The following is an 18813-nucleotide window of genomic DNA, read 5'->3' as shown; positions in this document are numbered from 1 at the left end:
TAGATAAAACATTCAAAGTTCTTACTAAATCTGCAGAAGAAACATCTTTCGTTAAAATACCAAAATCGTGTAACTGACAATATGCAAACACACCTGCACAGCACAGAGAAGATGCATCCTGTAAACTGAGACAATTTCCTGATGTTGTTTCTTTGTTTCCTAGAAAACAGTTAAGCAGAAAGTCACAAAGCATTCAGAACTGCTGTATTCAGACCTCCTCAACTAGATTTAGAGAGCTCTGGGTAGTTACAAACCAGTCTTATGCATGTATGGAAAACCAGCTTGGACAGTACTGTGCCACTAGCCATCCAAAACATAACTTGCTTGGAAGTGTGGTTCACAGAAATGCTGTAATTCTACCCATCCCAATAAAAGAAGCTGGTGATGACATCACTTATAGGAGTCACTGAGCTGCAAAGATGTGGAATGAGCACATACTCCTGAGCTTATCAGCAACCAGAATTGAGAAAAGCCAACAATATTCTGACAAATCAATCCTCAAAAACAACTGAACTCTTCCCTGAAGTCAGTGACCCATTTGTCAGCTAATGCCTTCCCAGGGAAGAGGAGGTTCTTACAAAGGTGCTTACATGAGATCTTCAGTTAATTACTATACATTCAACAGTGAAAGCCAACCTCCTTTTTCATGATTGCAGACTACCACATCCCAGAAGCCATCTTTGCAAATAAATGTGAAGCTGTTAGGAAAGCTACCCTGCAGAAAGGAAAGGCTTCTGTCCTGTTTCAAATCCAACCCACTTTCCTAATGTGGCACTGGGAGGATTGCAGCATGCGGGGGTGTCCCACGCTGGAGCAGCTCATGAAGGGCTGCAGCCGTGGGAGGGACTCCAGTTGGAGAAAGTTGGTGTCCCACAACAGAGCAGTGTGGGGAACGCTGCAGCCCGTGGGAGGGACTCGCGTCGGAGAAAGTTTGTGGAGGACTCTCTCCTGTGAGAGGGGGACCACGATGGAGCAGGGGGAGAAGTTCCAGAAGCTCCCCCCACTGAAGATGGAAAAAGCAGCAGCACTGACTGCACCCCCCATTTCCTGCCCTTGGGCCACTGGGGGAGGAGGTAGAGATATCGGGAGCAGAGCTGAGCCCGGGAAGAAGGGAGGGGTGGGGGGATGGTGTTCTCAAGATGTGGCAATGCTTCTCACTGTCCTACTCTGTTACGTGTTGTTAGTGTCTGTAATAAATGTATGTTCTTTTTTTCCCTTCCCCTAGCAAGTCTGCCTTTTGCCTGTGACCATAATGGGTGATTTATCCTTCCCTGTCCAATCTCAAATTCCAAGTTTGGCTTATTTTCTCCTTTCCAGTGCTGGGGGGGAGGGTGGGATTGAGCAGCTGCATGATGCTCAGTTGCTCTCTGAGCTCACACCATGACACTGGTCCTTAAGCAGTGGGAGAGGAAGGGTCCTTTCGGACTTGGACTGGGATAAAAAAGTCTGGGCCTTTACACTGACAGGATGCGGTGTTTAACTGTCTGCATATTGACTCTTCTTTCTGTCTGCTGGGAAAGGCAGGAAAGCAGACAACATGTAAGCCATTTAGCATGTCACACTGGGAATTCTCGTTTCAGTTACTACAGAGCTCTCAACAAAGACCTCTGGTTGGCAGTACCTTCTTTTCACCCGCAGCAGTGAATTAAAGTGCTCCTTTGAAGAGGCTGCCTCTTTGAAATTGCAATTCTGATTCAACCCAGCTTAGAAGACTGGACCTTTCATGCACAAATGAATACAATTTAAAAAAAATAACTTTAAGCAGTTCAGAATTTCAAAGAATAAAGTATGCTCCCTGTCAACATATGGATTTGCTTGATTGGGAACTTCATGCCCTCAGTGACTACTTTGTTCCAGAAGGTCAAACTTATTTTAGCTTAAAAAAAACCCCCAAAACACAAACACTTCAGCTGATGAATGTTCTTGAGAAAACACACAAATCCACTGCACACTGGCTACATTTTTCACAAATCAGGGTCTCAGCAGCAGGTCTGGTCACTACATTCTACTACAAGCACAGGAACTTTGCTTTACTATTGATCTGAAAAAATATATTGTGGCAAACAGCTTTCTTTAGTTAGACTGTTTCTAAAGAACAAGTCATGACTTGCAGATTCCTAAATGTTTCAGAGAAACAGAGAAGTTACAGAATTTCTGGATGAAAATTCCTTTCCTTGTACACATTAACTGCTCCATTTTAAATAAAGCAGAGTGAAAAATGGCATGCATATTTTTGGAGAACTGTGAATAATGATGGGTTTACAAAATATCAGACTTACAGTCAGTTGGTTTTGCAATTGCTTCACTTGTTGTTGTAATGCCTCCAGCTGCTGGCTTTGTCTTTTGGGGGCACTGGTCGAGTAGGAAAGCTGGGAAAGGCTGTTCAATGCTTCTTTTAATTTGCTAACTTCCTTGGACATTTCATTGATCTAGGAAGGCAAAAAATAGGTTATCATGAAAAGCTGCAAGGCATACTGTATTCTTGTGGATCTCAGGGTTATCTGGGACTTAAATCTAAGAAGTGGGGGAAGACAAGATGTAAATAAACTCAATGGACAAATAGAGACATCATGTAAGCAAAGAGTTACAATGCTTCTCTATCCCCCTTCCTAGCCCATTCCTTGTTTGAAAGCGAGCAATATTTACAAAAAAGGATTGCAGTTAACACCTTTACAAATACTGCTGCTGAACACAAGACAGAAACATACCAAACATAGGTCAGCTATTCACAGCTACCAAAACACATAGCTTTTTATAAAGGAATTCGTAGTGACAGATATGGTAGCTGCAGAGGAAAAACAGTCAAGTCATGCTAAGGTTGAGATGGTATAGTAAAACCAGAATAGTGAATATTTGCTCATCTCTGATCTTTTGTTTTCTTGTCTCCTCTGGATTCTCTTCCTGCTGTAAATACCACTTCTTTGACTTCAGTTGCCTGAATAGTGTGAACCCAACCTAAGCAGAACTTGAAAGAGGTAAACTGAAAGATCATGCATATCTCCACAGGGGAGAGAAACCAGCTGCGAAGTTAAACATATTGAAAACTTCTTTGACTTTGATATCTGAATTTTTAGATGGGCAAATGCACTCAAAAGTTACTCCGCTCTGTGACATTTGACACATTGTCTGTTAGGTCACCCATGCATCATCCAACGTGTGTTGCAGCCTGAACTCATGTACTACTCCTTCACTATAGTGAACCACTAACCTTTTTATCTTTATCCTCTTCTAGTTTTGATGAGCTTTCAGAATATCTTTTCATTTCAAGAAGATCTTCTTGAGCTTGATGGTACTTTTGCTGAAGACCAGTCACCTCCCGTTCCTTTGCTTCAAGCAGAGTATGCATACCTTCTTTCTCTTCTTTCAAGCGCAAAACTTCATTTCTCAGTTGCGTAACATCTAAGGACACATTTTCCTTCTGTTGGATTACATCCTTCAGTTTGGATGACAAAACACTAACTTCACCCTCTAGTGATGATTGGAGCTTTTCATATGTAGCCTTAGGTACCATTGCTTCATTAATTGCAGCTTTTTCTTCCAGTATTTCCTTCTGTAAGTTTCTTACTTCGCTTTCCTTGTTGGTAAGCAGTATTTTAAGCTCATTTATTTCTTCTTCCATTTCCATTACAGTATTTCTGAGTGCATTCATCACCTGATGGTGTTCAGTAATTGGCAAAGAGTTTTGTTTCTGAGTATCTAACAGTTGCTTTAGTTCTTCTGCTTCATCTAATGCTTTTGTGTATTGGGATTTCATTTCTGACAACTCATTCTCTGCTTTGTATTTCAAAGAATTCGTTACCTGCATCAGTTTCTCATGTTCATCTCTAGGAATGTAGTCCGAAGCTATATCATCTAGAGTTTTTCTCTTCCTATAGTCTTCAAGCTCTGTTTGTGCTTCTTTGTACAACTGAGACAATTCACTAAGTTGTCTGTTGAGCTCATCTATCATTTTGTGCATCGCATCTTTTACTTCTGCAGCTTCAGCACTAGATTCCAACTGTGTCTGATTTGTCAGCTTGTCCTGCAACCTTTTAATTTCTTCTTGACCTTCTTTGTACCTCTCAATCAACAATGCTTTCTCTTGATTAATGTTATCAATAACTGAACAATATGAATTCTTCATTTCCTCGCACTCTTCCGCAGACAATTTGCTTACCACATTCTGCTCTCTTTCTTCAAACTTCTTCTGTAGCTGTCTCACTTTTTCTTTTTGTCTTTCACTATCCTCCAATGCTCTCTTCAATTCTTGCTTAAGTGTTTCAACTTCTCCGCATGTAACCTTCAACCTACTCAGATCAGAGCTGGTTTCTTCACTTTCAGAGGAAACAACACTCAGCTTCATTTGCTTTTGTACACTCAAAACCTCTTTCACAGCTTCCTCATACCTGTTTTGAGTTTCTTGGAACTTCAGGTTAAGATCAGAACCATTTTCTGAAATGTCTGTGCTATTTAAATGATCTGTTTCTGGGACTCTAGACTGGACCTGAGCTTCTATGTTCTTTCTTTTGGCTTCAGAATTTTCTGATTTGCTCTGCACATCCTTTAAGTCTTCCTGGAGGTACTTTATTTTTACTTCACTGGGGCTTGTCAACTTTTCTTGAATTTGGGTGGCATTTAATGTAGACTTCAACTCCTGAGCCGAGAACTCATTTTGTCTCTCTGCTGTTTGCTCAAACTCTGTTTGGGTTGAATGATAAGATTCTACTTTTGAATCCACTTCTTTAGGTGTTCTTTCCTGTGCAAAAAGAAACCCGAACAACTGCACAATAAAAACAAGTATGTGATTTTTTTTTTTTTAGAATAGAGTAAGCAAGGAAATCTTGCCACATCCTACAGAGACAGACAATTAAAGCACAATGGGAAAAAACTTTAGAAAAATTCAAAATGCAGCTGCTCCTATTTAGTCATCTACAGTGAGAGAAGGCAGTAAGTGCCAAGCTCCTCTAAAAGTCTGGGCTGATCTCCATAAGCTAATAATCAAAGCTATGTGAATTAAAATTCCACTAACACAACTGTTAACAACATCTTTTAGAATGTGGTTATCATAATAAACGAAGTTATTTGGTAATTTATGGGAAAAGTGAGAAGATCAAAACATAGATTTAATCCTATGGGGCAGAGTGTTTCCATGATCTTACCACCAAGCTCATTAAATTATCTTCACAGTACATCTCTAAAACAGTAAGCAGTTCTTTGTTCTGCTAGCAGATTAAGAGAGCACTAGAACAGCACAAAAATATGCCACCTGTAATTTGTCCTGCAGCTCCTTATTGTGCAATGTCAAAGAAGCAATTTTCGCTTGCATCAAAAGAAGTAGATCTTGCTGGTCAGCCTCAGAACTCACATCCAGTAAACTATCAGCACCTTTGGGAAAAAAAAAGATACAAAAGCTTTCAAAAAGCTGAAATGCTAGCTAGTTAGTTACTCTAACCTTTCCAATTAAACTGTTTGTTCCAATGACCACTAAGTGTAGTGAGCAAGCAAACTGCTCCTAGAAACTCTTTCCCCAAAACCATGTTAGATCACATAACAGAAGCCGGAGGTCTTGGTGGGGAGTTGCTAGTGAAATTACAAAACGTTACGACCAATACATATTGTAGCTCACATTCTAAGCAGAAAGGTATGGAGTATTTCTGAGCAGATTTCAATATTTCACACCACCTTAAAGACCTAACTAAATATGAAAATAAGTATTAAGTATTATTGTATACCTGCTGTGCTGTCACTCAGTCTGTCTTTATCTTGATGCAAGGAGCTGAATTCTTCCTGCTGAGACACCAAAAGAAAACAATTTCAAAGAAAGCAGATGTAAAGTTGGACAGTTCACCAAAAAGAAGTATAGACAGTACAGATCTGAAAAAAGCCTGGCAAAGTGGGTTTCTTTTATTTCTGGGGTCTTGTTTAATTGTAGCATGTGGTCAGTATTTCAAAATCTGATAAAGCCATTCAAGTCCCATCACCCAATTCTCATTAAATATTAATGAAATATGGGCAACTGCCTCATAGATAGTTTGGAAGGCTGCAGCTCCTGTGATAAATAATAGCAATATATTGTCAAGTATTAAAAAACAAACAAAACCACAAACGAAACAGTCTTCAATACCATAAGGTATAGATCAGACAGAACACACTCAACCACTTCCCTAATGTCTTTTGGTGAAAGAATCTCTATATTTTGCATTGCACAATGCCGTTCACTTCACTGGTAATAGGTAATGAGCTCTCACAGCATCAATACTTACTTTCATAACCATATTCCTAAATACTAATTTATGACTAATTCTACTTACATATTCATTAAGCATTAAAGTAATCCACACTCGCTCTATAAATTACATTGAAATAGATTTGGATTCCTTTTTGCTCTTAAAACTCAGCTAATTAATTCATAGGACACTCTGCAGTCAACAAAAGAGATTATTAAGATACTACACCTCCCTTCCCTAAGCTTCATAAGAACAGAAAACTGATACCTGGCACACTTGATCAGCAAAGAAAGCCTGCCCTTTTCCAGTCATGGGAGTTGAAGTTGATGAGTGTGGAGAGGACAAATCACTAAGCTGTAAAAGATTTCATATAAATAGGTATGTACACATATGTGTACATATAACTGCCTCTTTAGTATGTGCCGATATATATACACACACACATGCACAGATGAAAGAGTATTTTCCCCTGCACTAAAACAAGTTACAACTCTAGGTTAGTTTCACAGATCAGATCTAATTATTCAGTGCTCTTCTGAGTCAGTATTACATATGCAGTGTAGCTGTTATACAGATAACATTCCAGTTTAACATTAAACCTGTTAAACTACATCTTGATACTGTATACTTAAGTATTTTACTTTCATATGTATATATGCATATAATAATGTGTACATATATATATAACTAAAATATACATCGTTATTTACTTATGGAAGTCAGCAAAACCAGGAGACCTTCAACTTCAGGTGGAAGAAGCAATTGTACATTTGTATCTTAGACAATGCTGTATTTCAAGCAATTTTGCTTAGTTAACGTAACCAACATGTGCCTTTCATGGTGTCATCCTAATGTCAGGAAAAGTACCCAAGGTAAGACAGGCATATAAAATAACAGTGACAGAGCAAATCCAGCCCACATCATTCACATAATGTTAAAAACGCTTTTCACCCCCTAAAAGCTTCTCAAAATTGGTCTTTTCTTTACCTGAATAGGACTGATAGGAGGAGGTGGGGCTTTGCGTTTTTTTGGAGTTCCACTTCTTTCTGAACTTAATTTAGAGCCTTGGTCATGCTGAAAGTTTCACCAGCCAGAAAAGGTAGGTTTGTTAGTTTGGTTAGTAAAGTCTGAGCAAGTTGTTTTATAAAAATAAAAAATATTAAAAATTCCCACATTAATATCAACTTTAGCAGCTCATGCAGTGCCTTTTTTTTTTCTCTCTATGTAAAGACTACATCTCTACTAACACAAAGATATTAAACATGCCTGACAATAAGAATCTGCCCCCTTGTAATCCATGCTTCAGTGAAAACAAACAAGATTTAGTGAAAAAGCAGAAGCTGACAATAGGTTTAGCACTAGTGATCTTGAATACTTCCATTCATACATAGTCCAGTCATGCTGTTCTTAGAGGCTACCATCTTTCCTATCCACCAGCTTCTGCCTGAGCTCCCATCTCTCCACTCAGAGAAGGAACAAACCAATGCATTGAACCCTCGTCCACTTCCCAGCCACCGGCAGGTCTACAGAGTCTATTTGCACGCCAAGGTATGATACTAAATAAAATATGTAAGAAACTAATTTCATTGCTTAAATCTGCTGGGATTCTCACAGGTGGGGGTCTGCAGTGAGATGTAACCAGGGATAGCCTTCAATTATGTGTTTTGGAAACTGGGAACTTTACTATATCATATACTCTACAGTTTACAGAGATAGGGAGACCAAAAGTCAAGCTCCTATGTTACATGTGAGAAAAGTGGTGTATCTTTTTAGCACACACGTGCACATACACACACACACAAACCCTCCTTTCCTTTTCTGAGGGTGCTGGCTGCTGTTACAGAGAGAAGCTAAGTCTAAAAGTGATGTTCCTGAAACACATTTCTTAAATAAGCAACAAAAACCTTTCACATTACAGAGTAGTCAATGGCAGTGCATCTCACAGTGACATCTACTAGTGCTTCTAGTCATGTCAATTACTGTTTTTTCTTAAGTTACAAGTCTACATATCCCAAGTATTTTTAAAACCAAAAGGACAAATACCTGCTTTGCTTTTGTTGGTGACTTTGCATCTGTGAAGCAGAAAAGAAGTGGAATTAAGAACAGCTATCAAAGACAGTTATCTGCCAATCCTAACGCATGTCTCAGCTCTACTTCTCACACCATAAATTGCTTGCTTTTGGAATTCCTGTTTGAAGTCCAAGAAATATATTTTAATTTCCAAATTCCATTTGAACCCCATGCTTTCTCTGTTGCTTTTTGTCTTTCATATTGAGATAAAATTCAAAGAACTGTGACAACTGTTATTCTACTATAGTCTCACACCATTCTTGTACATCAGATTCCTACTTTAGAAATCTATCTTTGACCGTAAAACGCTCTGCATACATTAGTCTCTTCTCCAGTCCCTCTACTGAGGAGTTATATGTTCCACTTACTCTTCCACATAATAAAAAGGGATCTATTACAAATTGTATGCTATACTTCATCATGCTGCTACATCAGCTTATCTTTGCTTTTTCCAAAACACCTCTTTTTGCCCTGCTCAGTGCTTTATCCCATGCCAATTACCACAATCTATGGCAAAAATCACAATTTCCTATTTTTGGGAAGCCTCACCCAGACCATCTTGAAGATGGCTTTTGAAACTTTTCAGGCTACCTTATGAAGTAAATTTGTTCATTGCTAACCACACATGTAAACTAGTTCAAGAAACGATAAACTGCAGATTGGCATCTCTTACATACCCACATCCTGAGACAACTTTGATGATAGGAGATTCTGGATTCCTATATTCTCAGAGAGCTTGGAGTAATGCAGGGCATTCTGTCCAAAGACATCTACTAAACTGACATCTGCACCTTTCCTAAGGAAGGCTTCCACCATGTTAAGGCTACCAGCTTCACAAGCCATCATCAAAGCAGTTCTGGACAAAACAAACAAAACACACACGAAGTGTCAAGAGTGTATTCTTTATGCAGCAGCTCACTTTTTTGCGGAAAAAAAAAAAGATAGTTATAGTACAATAAAGTCCAAGATTTTACCAACATGTGTCCAGACACTTACATGTAACTGTTGTTTCTCCTTACAAACACCTGCCTGCCCCTCCTCCTCTTCCCCAGCTGGACCTCCTGCAAAGACCTGGCATGCTTTGCACAGGTGTTCAAACATTTCTAAAAATGGGTTCCTGAGGCTAAGAGGAGAGTCATAGATAGAAATGGCTGCAGGATAAAGTTAGACTATCAAACCCCACTGTCACACTCCAATTACATCTCTGCAAGTCGTGGTACAACATGAAAGCATTTATTTCATTGCTGCTCTCCTTCACATGTTGCTTTTAAGACAAAATAGATAAGCAGATTTCAAACAAAAAGCTAAACAAATCTCAAAGATCTTCAGTGAGATTGAGAGATGGGTTTGACTCCTGATCTACTTCCAGTTTAAAAACAGAAAACAGTCTGTTAGAGCACAATCAATTCTCTCTCCAACACTGGGCCGTTAAATGGTGCCAGATCCTAGAGTAAGGGTAGCAAAGAGATGGGAGTATTTTCCTAACAGGTTGTATCTGTTTTTCTCAATTACTTGAAGGGGTCATAAGAGATGTACAGAATAATTACAAACCCACAGAAAACACCACCTTTCAAGCATGCTCTAATACTGCTTTCCTGCTTGGGCATAATTCTCCCATCTCAACATGAAAACATGCCTAATAGGTTGGTCAGGTTCACTGACAAACACATTCCTCAGTGAAGATATGAAACTGAAAAGTTACTACAATGATAATATTTGCTAGATGTTTAGACAATTATTTCACTGATGAATTAAACATACTCCCTGTAATGCGTGAGCCCTGGAGAAGTGATGGCTGTTGCACTGCTGTGCTAAAAAGTAGTGCTGAGTGGCAACTTGGATAACACCTCCAGAGTCACAAGGATGGTTTTAGATTACCAAAATAATTCACTTAGTCTGGAGAAGATAGGAAATTGGAGATGCCATTTGCAAAGGTTATACCCTTCCTCTTCCAATAAGGCTTCTACTTTTTCAGTAAAAACTTAACCACTTTTGTGAACATGAGATGCAAGAGTCGTTATTCTCCTTACCAGAAGGAAACAGAGAAGTAAAATGGTATATTCCATGTTACATCATTTTATTGCTTCTACACACAATATTTTCTTAAAAATAAAAATACAAAAATGCAAGTCTGTCCTATCTATGACAGAAAGACCTTCATCCAATTAAACTAGGAACTCGTAACACTGTTGAATAAACAGTAAGAGAGTGAGAGGAAAACAGAGGTCCCAGAGTGGGCAGTTTCTTGGTTCAAAGCACTGATGAGGCCATTCAAACCAACCAAGATGACAAAGGGGTTTTCTTTACACAGCTTAAAACAAAGAGTGCACTAATAAACTTTGTACTGATAAAAAAAAAGTTAGGGCCCAGTTTTACACTCCCAGGTGCTGCCAAAGAACAATACGTATCACACACAATAATCAAGATTGCTATCACGTATAAGTGTCAAGTTTTCTCAGCATTCTGATTTACCTTCACAGTTTAACCAACTGTATATAAAATAGTCCATAATTTTCAAAGATTCTTGATCATCAGTATCATCAAAACAAATGCATTTTTCACTACAAGAATGTTGCTTTAAAAAAAAGTTTTCTGACACATGCACTATCAACGCAATAAATCTCTAAATGGCACCTCCTAAAACAACAGCATCTCCATATAGCTTTACTGTATTTTTCTCTTGCTGCTGTGGCTGCATTGTGGTAGAAAAAAAGAACCCTCCACAGACGTCACCTCCAATAACTCTTTTAGGATTTAAGTTTGGGAAACTAATTCATGGCAAGAAGATAGCAGCATTTAAAACTGGGACACGTATGAAGTGATGTGTGAGTAAGTGCTATCAGTCAGATTCTTGCAGGAATTATTTTAAAATGGGATTTACTGCTGTGGTAGCCCAAGGGAAATTTCACAGGCACATCTAGTTTTATAGTTACATAGTTTCAGTTTCACTTCTCCCTTTAGGCAGAATTCTGTAAGCCTTCTCAACAATCAGGATATGCTGTCTAGTACAGAGAGTATTATTTCACCTAACAACAACTATTTGGGGAAGGATTTGAGAAGAAAGCGTTATTTGACACTCAGCCTCAGGGAAGAATTAACATGTTAACCTTCTGTACCTTCCATTTTTATCCCTGGTGTTGATGTCTGCTCCATGATCCAGAAGATACTTGCAGACTTCTGGATGACCATTTTGTATTGCAAGCAGCAGAGGTATGTTCCCATCCTAGGAATGCATTTAAAGAAACTATGAACAATTATCCACCCACTTACAAATATCACTGAGATTTAAAGGTCAGCTATGAACGTTACTTCTATATAGAACAAACAAGGTGCTATCGGTACATTTTTTTCATGAATCATAAATGTATCTGAGTTTACTTTAATTCCTTTGTTGACTACTGGGGATGAAAAGCATGAGGAGTAGGAATGCTTTTTGCTGTTTGTATTCCTTTTCTGTTTGCTTTTGGAACTACACAATACCTTTAAGTAGTTACACAACAAAAATGATAATTTTATCTAAGTACAAGGCAAAAATACAACATTTCATATAATCACAGAATAACTTCAGTTGGAAGACAACTTTAGAGGTCATCTGGGGTTTCTCCCCCTTTGCTCTCAATGCAAAGCTAGGCAAACTTCAAGTTACAATACATTTCTCAGAGGCTTCTCCAGTCAAGTTTTAAGCATCTCCAATGGCAGATACACCATGACATCTCTGGGTTCCAGTTCCAATGTATGACCACCTTCATGGTGAGATTATTTTTTCCTAGTATCTAACTGCAATTTCCCAATTAGGTCCACTGCCCAAATTCTAACCACTCCTTGTCATTTTTTTCACTTCTGAGGTTGGTCTTGCTCCCTCTTCACTATGATCAACCATCATGTAGCTGAGGACATTTTAAAGATACTCCTACAGCCTTCTTTTCTCTTCTTAAGACTGAACAAACCTTTTCTGTCTTTAAACGCATCTGCTGAAATTTTAGGTCTAACCGCTGTGAAAGACTTTTATACTAGAAAGACTGGGTAAGAAGGAGATAGATCCATGTCAAATACAAACAAGTTTAAATATTTTTATGCCTTCCCCCCCCCCCTCCCCCCTTCTCCCCCTTCTCTCTGTGCCTCTTTTCTGTCAGGTATCCTCCCTTTATCATCAGAGTTTTCTATTAGGTAGTTGCATCATTCACCAAAATAGACGTGGTCGGTTGTAGACGTTTCATAATAGTGAATGTAGTGTCCCTGAGCCGTTATATTAGATTGAGTGTAATTTTTCCCCTCAGTCTTACCATACTCTGCTTGGGCTTTGCAAACATTTCACAGCACATGGCCACATAGTGGGCCTTTTCCAAACCCTAATGGAGTCAATGGAAAGACTTTTAATCATGTTATGAATATATCAGAACTGATTCTAGCTACTTATACCAATCCCTCAATTTAACAAGCAGCAAATCCTGCCACTACTATATTAGATTGTGAAGTACTTCCCCACCTCTGCTATGGCAAAAGGAACTTCCTCTGACAGAGAAGTTCAAGATGAAATATAAGCATAGTATTGATTTGAACTGCTGAACCTGAGATTGACTGGAGTGGAGGGTAGTAAAAGCTCTGAAATATCTGTAGTACACAATGGGAGAAGAGATACGTACCAAATCTTTGATGTTAATTGGACATTTGTGTTCACACAGAAGTTGAACTGCCTGAAGACAACCACATGCAGCTGAAACAAAACAAAACAAAACAACAAAAAACCAAGCATGAAAGTCCATTGAAACCCCTTTTTCAAACCAATTAAATTGTATTTCCCTATTTTAAGAAGGAAGGAGAGAAAGACCAAAAAAGGCTGGACAGTAAGTTGTATGCAGAATACAACCAATATTCAATAAAGATTATATTAAATATAATCTTTAAAGAATAAAAATCAACCTAATCTTAAGTATTCCAATGGATCTGCACTTGTAAGTGTGCAAGTTAAGCTTGTTAACTGTAATCAACTACAATTCAGTATTCAGTATTTATCTAGAATAATACCTGAAATCTGTAAACCATCAGATGGAGTTGCTAGATTTATGTAATTAGAGCCTAAAAAGCTCCACCAGGCTGAAGAGCTAGGAATATCAAGCACAACAAAATAAATATGACAAGCTTTCAACAAAGAAGTTACCTGCGTAATGTAAAGCTGTTTTTCCAGAATTGTCAGTGCTGTCTGCTGGACATTTACTCTGCACAGTTCAATATGGAGAAGGGGAAAAAAAAAAAGGCAATTAGAGAAACACCAAGAAAATAAAACTTGTTTGATGCTAAGGACAGATGCTGAACATCTCTGAGTAAAGTTTTATGAGCTACACCAGAAGAGAATACTGAAGAAAGGCATAGCTTCTCTACCAATCTGATCTCTCCTTTCTTGGTACCAGCTTATACTGAAGACATAGGAAAAACTCATGGTGAGAGAAATATCCCCCAATGTGTTATAATTTTATAACAATTTAGATCAGGAAATATAAAAGAAAGAAACTCTGTTCCTTGCCTTAGAAAAGCTTTGTATTTTTTTTTACATTACAGTAAGAGTTAAAACAGTTACATCCTAAGGCAATTAGTTCTGTCAAAGGCAATAAGGCTTCATTTCCATCTAGAATAACTAAAACATCAACAGTCTAGTAATATTTTGTGGTATTATAAAACACCAGCTACTACTGATCAATCTAGACTACAAAGTAGTAAATAAAAAAAAAAATAGAATTTCAAATCTTTATCAAGACTTGTTTAGGTACAGAAAATTGTAGTTTTAGTTTACAGCAAAGAGAGAGAGTCACAGAATAATTTAGGTTGGAAAAGACCTTCAAGATCATCAAGTCCATCCATAAACCTAACACTGCCAAGTCCACCACTAAACCATGTCCCCAAGCACCACATCTACATGTCTTTTAAATACCTCCAGGGATGGTGACTCAGCCACTTCCCTGGGCAGCCTGTTCCAGTGCTTGATAACCCTTTCAGTGAAGAAATTTTTCATAATATCCAATCTAGACCTCCCATGGCACAACTTAAGGCCATTTTCCTCTTGTCTTATCACCTGTTACTTGGGAGAAGACACTGACACCCACCTCACCACAATCTCCTCTCAGGTAGATGTAGAGCACAATATGGTCTCCCCTAAGCCTCCTGTTCTCTAGGATAACCACCCCAGTTCTCTCACCCACTCCTCACAGGACTTGTGCTCTAGACGCTTTATCAGCTTCACTGATCTTCTCTGGACACAAGAAGATATGACCCTGACATAATGGGCTTGTAAAAAACAAACATTAGAGCTTTTGACTTTCAAATGTAGCACTGCCTCTATGATTTTCTAGGAAAATAGGTTCAACCTTGATTACCACATTCTGTAACACAAATGTCAAGATTCTGCCCATGTAAAATAATTATTTAGCCTGTTTTAATACAATTCCAACATGCCAAGATTAGACATCCTCATACGTACAGTTTATATCACCAACCTGGTCCACAGAAGCAAGAAAGCAATCCAAAGAGCATGAAGTGTTGGGGAATATTACCAACGGGTTTGCACTTATGGGCATATTTAGAAATCTGCACGGTGTAATAAAATTAGCAAAATATTAACAAAAGCACTCTGTCGTTGTAGCTGGTAAGTGAATGGGCAGCAGATATTTCGTATTAAACACACATCTAGTTGCCAAGTTGATCATGCTGCTGCATGCGATACCATCAGTGACAGCTTGATGTCACTGTTTGTGCTGTAAATGGGTTTTCGTTAGCAATAGCTATTTGCAATGAGAACCGGAAGAGGGGAGCCTCAGTGGTTGATGATAACCCTTGCCAGCTGTGGAGGTCCAGGGGAGTCAGCTTGCAACGAGTATGGAGTGAGAATCAGTGAAAATGGACCCAGTATTGTTAGAGACACTGACAGGGGTCAGTCACAGGATAACTGGAGAGCCCTGAGGTAACCAGGGAAAAGCAATTTAGAGGTTTGGGATGTGGGATTCATTCTCTTTCTGTACCACTGTGCTTGAGCAGGGTTATTATTCATGATTTCATCTGTAGTCTGAGCCACAGTATTACTGATAACACTAAACTCCTAAAAATCTGTCCCGTTCCTTTGATCACCACCACCAAAACTCACCTGGCTTTCTGAGATGGGGCTGAGATAAACAATGTTTCTCCTTGCTTACTAAGCACATCTTCAAGCCTCAACACCATGAGAATATTCTCTTCATCTTCACTTTTGTTTTTGCTATTTTCTTTCCCCATTCTTCCTACTCCCTTTCTAGCTGTCCTTTGCCTCATTTCACTGAGGACTCAATTATTTCAGTATTTTAGCATCTAAACTACCTTGGTTTATTCTGCCTTTGACTTTAAACTTGACAAACATTTCTATCATCAACAACAGACAGAAAGTATTCCAGTGGAACAATATCAAAATCTCCCCAGAAGCGAAAAACCCTTTTCTTCTATACCTTTCAACCTATCTGCTTCCAAGTCATCCAATCATACAGACAAAACACAGTAAGTTAGAAGATGCAACCTGCTTGAAACCCAACCCTGCTATGTCAGATCAGCTGCAAATGGAAAACCTTATTTGTGGACCACTCAGGGAAGATACCACACTGTTTTCTACCATCCATTCACAGTGCCTAAAAGGTCTTTTAAACTCAAGCACATCTCTTGGTTGTAAGGCGATAGGACAACAGTATAGGCGTGTGATGTGGATTATTAGGAGGAAATATGTCAATATCTAGTGGAACCAATCTAGAGGAACAAAAGGAAAACTTCAAAAAACAGAATCAATTTAATATTTAGTTTACCTGAAGTAACCTCTTAATGCAATCAGGGTGGCTGTTCTTTGCCGCAAGATGTAAAGCATTGTGCCCTAAATGAATAACAGCAAAGAAAATTAAGTTTTTAATCACACCAAAGCATAGGACTAAACTCTTCCATAACAAAAGCAAATTTCTGAATTATCCATCTTGCTCTTGTCACAACACATAAAAAGTAAGGATAGAGAAAATAAAATAAGAACCTACATCAAACATAATGTGTTTATGAAAGACTGTTGTTCAGGCAGGTAACAGAATAATCTTAATGTCTAGCTTCATATAAAGGAACACAAATATGATGTCAAACCATACCTTGGCAGAAGTAAGTCTAAGATTGTGCAGTTATGTTTTGTTTCTTAAAAAACAATTTTCCCATATTACTCAGACTCTTTTGCAGAGAGATGTCTGTCAAGCATCTTCATGATTTCTTCTATTTGGCAATGAAAAAGGAAGCCAGAAACAAGAGTAAACCAGCCAAAATCACCAGCTACCACTAGAACAATTTAGTGTCATCCACGGAATGCACATAGGAGAGGACTAAGAACATGGGCCTACTTCAGTTTGCATCTAATAGATTCCCTTTTCTGTTAATTTATTTAGCGGTTTTGAGTTCATATTTAGCTATGCAATACAGTGATTTACTGACTATGGATTTATGATGAAAGACTGCAGTCTCTCCTCTAGTTTCATCTTACAGAACATCTGAAAAATTAAAGAGGCCAAGACAACAAAAGAATAAATTATCCATGTAACTAAGAAAAGAAGAACCCAAGATTTAATACTTGATACAGAGAGAGCTATTTGTGACAGCAGAATCTCACTGTAAATAATATGACACTTACAGTCCCTAATGAATATTAGGTCAACACGCTCAGGTGAGAGCAGGCAACCTCTTATTATCCAAACAACTAATAAATCATGAGGCAAGATGACATTTGAATTCTGAATAATGGTCTGTATCAGGCACATATATTCTCTTATCATTATGTATAATCTGAATGCTTCTTCCAGTATCACAGACACTTCCTTATAGAGGCAAATAATTTTCATGTATGACAGAAATTCCCTCAGGCTGCAATCGAAGGCCAAAACAGAACCTTTGAGACCAACATTCACAATCACTACTGGAGAAACAGAATGCTGACAGCTCATTCAGGTGACTCAGCTAGCCAGAGAAAATGCTGGGCAGAGATTCCACAGATGTCAACTGAAATCTACGAAGAAGGGTTTGCCAGTTTTAAATTCAGCTCTCATCATTCTCTTAGTGGAGTAGTAATTATGGTATAGGACTTTTGAGGGCTGAAACAGCATACTTAATAGCTCTCAGCTCTGTTTTGGCCTGTATCAGCTCTTTTCACTATATCATAATCCTGAGGAAATGTCTTACTGCAACTCCTGTACAGTTAATGGGGTTAATAGCTTGGATACACATAAAAGCAACACCAAAGATCTTTATTTAACCTATAAAAAGCCTCAAATGAAGTTAACAAAAAGAGTTGGGAGGATTTTTTTTTTTACTTAAAAATAAATACAATTAAATTAAAATGGAGCAACTATTATGTATCTGGAGTCCACTATAAATGCTGCCATTTATAATATTAGGGCAAAAGTTTAAGGGCTTTAGAATCTGAATTCCATGTGCAGAAAAAAGCAAGTATGTCTAAACCTGAAAGCGTTACAACTGCTTTTCCTACATGGTGTGTGGGGGAAAGGAATGTTGCCAAATCTGTAGTTGCACTCTGGCCATTAAGAACTATACAGATAAATTGAATGTATTATGTTACATGAGTAGGTTCACAGAGGCATACCTGCACCATCTTGGGCTGTCACATCTGCACCATGTGTCACCATGATCCGGAGGCACTCTGCATGCCCTTTTGTGGCTGCCAGGTGAAAACTGGAAGAGATCATTCACATGTCACTTTTCCTTTATTAAGACCTCCTTTCTCTTTCATTCACAAACCAAGTACTGGCAAGTTCTCCGCTCCCTGTCCTTAGATCTTTTGGCATCCCTCCACTGCCTCCCAAGAAGATAATAGCTCTGAAAGTGAGAAGGCACATCAAAAAGATTTTGTAGTCATACTTTTACACAGGCTGCTGTCTCATTAACCCATGTCATATACCATGTGTGCATCTAGTCCCACCCAATTTCTTAACTAACATCCCTAGTGATGCAATATATACCCAAAGAAAGCCTGGGCTTGAGGAATTAATGAAGAAAACATTCACAATGACTGACTTTGCTCTAGTCATTCTAGTCAATCCCAATTTCCCCCTTTCAGTGGACAAAATTTAGTTTCTCTAAAAGGTGATTCAGCTTCTAAATTAAACTAAATCAAGTCGTGCTTCTGTACTGTCCTTTACAGAGCTCATCTTTCTTCCATGCAGATGGGGAAAAAAACCCTTAGTGTTTGTGCATATCACCCGGAAAAATCTAAGCTACTGGATATTTGTGATACTATGCTGGAGATATATTTTTTCAACTTTCGGTTTTGCTTTTCACCTCAAGCACCTGCTTGTTTGAACAGTCGGAAATTGCAGAGGTTACCAATCAGATCATGGCAGGATGCACTTAACAGCATCAATTACCAAAGATACAATACAGAGCAAACCAAAGAATTTATACTGAATTCAAGCCTTTTAACAGCTAAAGGTTCCTGTTGGACATCCTTGACACATCAAGACTCACAGAATCTTGAAGCAGTGCTTTA

General features: G+C 38.4%; 1 protein-coding gene across 7 annotated transcripts in view; it reads right to left on the bottom strand.

Moving 5' to 3' along the window:
• RAI14 (retinoic acid induced 14) overlaps positions 1–18813 on the bottom strand; it is an 87177-nt gene that overhangs the window by 2183 nt on the left and 66181 nt on the right. For 2 of the 7 annotated variants that reach the window (XM_032992245.2, XM_032992248.2), the window contains 14 exons: positions 17911–17999; positions 16091–16155; positions 13435–13492; positions 12920–12990; positions 11393–11499; positions 8954–9132; positions 8250–8278; positions 7194–7280; positions 6474–6560; positions 5712–5769; positions 5246–5364; positions 3209–4735; positions 2280–2429; positions 94–159 (listed from right to left, as the gene is read on the bottom strand). In XM_032992245.2, the coding sequence (XP_032848136.2) occupies positions 94–159; positions 2280–2429; positions 3209–4735; positions 5246–5364; positions 5712–5769; positions 6474–6560; positions 7194–7280; positions 8250–8278; positions 8954–9132; positions 11393–11499; positions 12920–12990; positions 13435–13492; positions 16091–16155; positions 17911–17999 (2692 nt within the window). The remainder of the gene's footprint in view (positions 1–93; positions 160–2279; positions 2430–3208; positions 4736–5245; positions 5365–5711; positions 5770–6473; positions 6561–7193; positions 7281–8249; positions 8279–8953; positions 9133–11392; positions 11500–12919; positions 12991–13434; positions 13493–16090; positions 16156–17910; positions 18000–18813) is intronic. The other 5 variants (XM_032992247.2, XM_032992249.2, XM_032992251.2 and 2 more) reach the window with 5 other exon arrangements.

This window comes from Tyto alba, unplaced genomic scaffold (genome assembly GCF_018691265.1).
Source record: "Tyto alba isolate M040663 unplaced genomic scaffold, T.alba_DEE_v4.0 Super-Scaffold_42, whole genome shotgun sequence".
NCBI classification, from domain to species: domain Eukaryota; kingdom Metazoa; phylum Chordata; class Aves; order Strigiformes; family Tytonidae; genus Tyto; species Tyto alba.
This window is presented reverse-complemented; position numbering and strand designations above follow the sequence as displayed.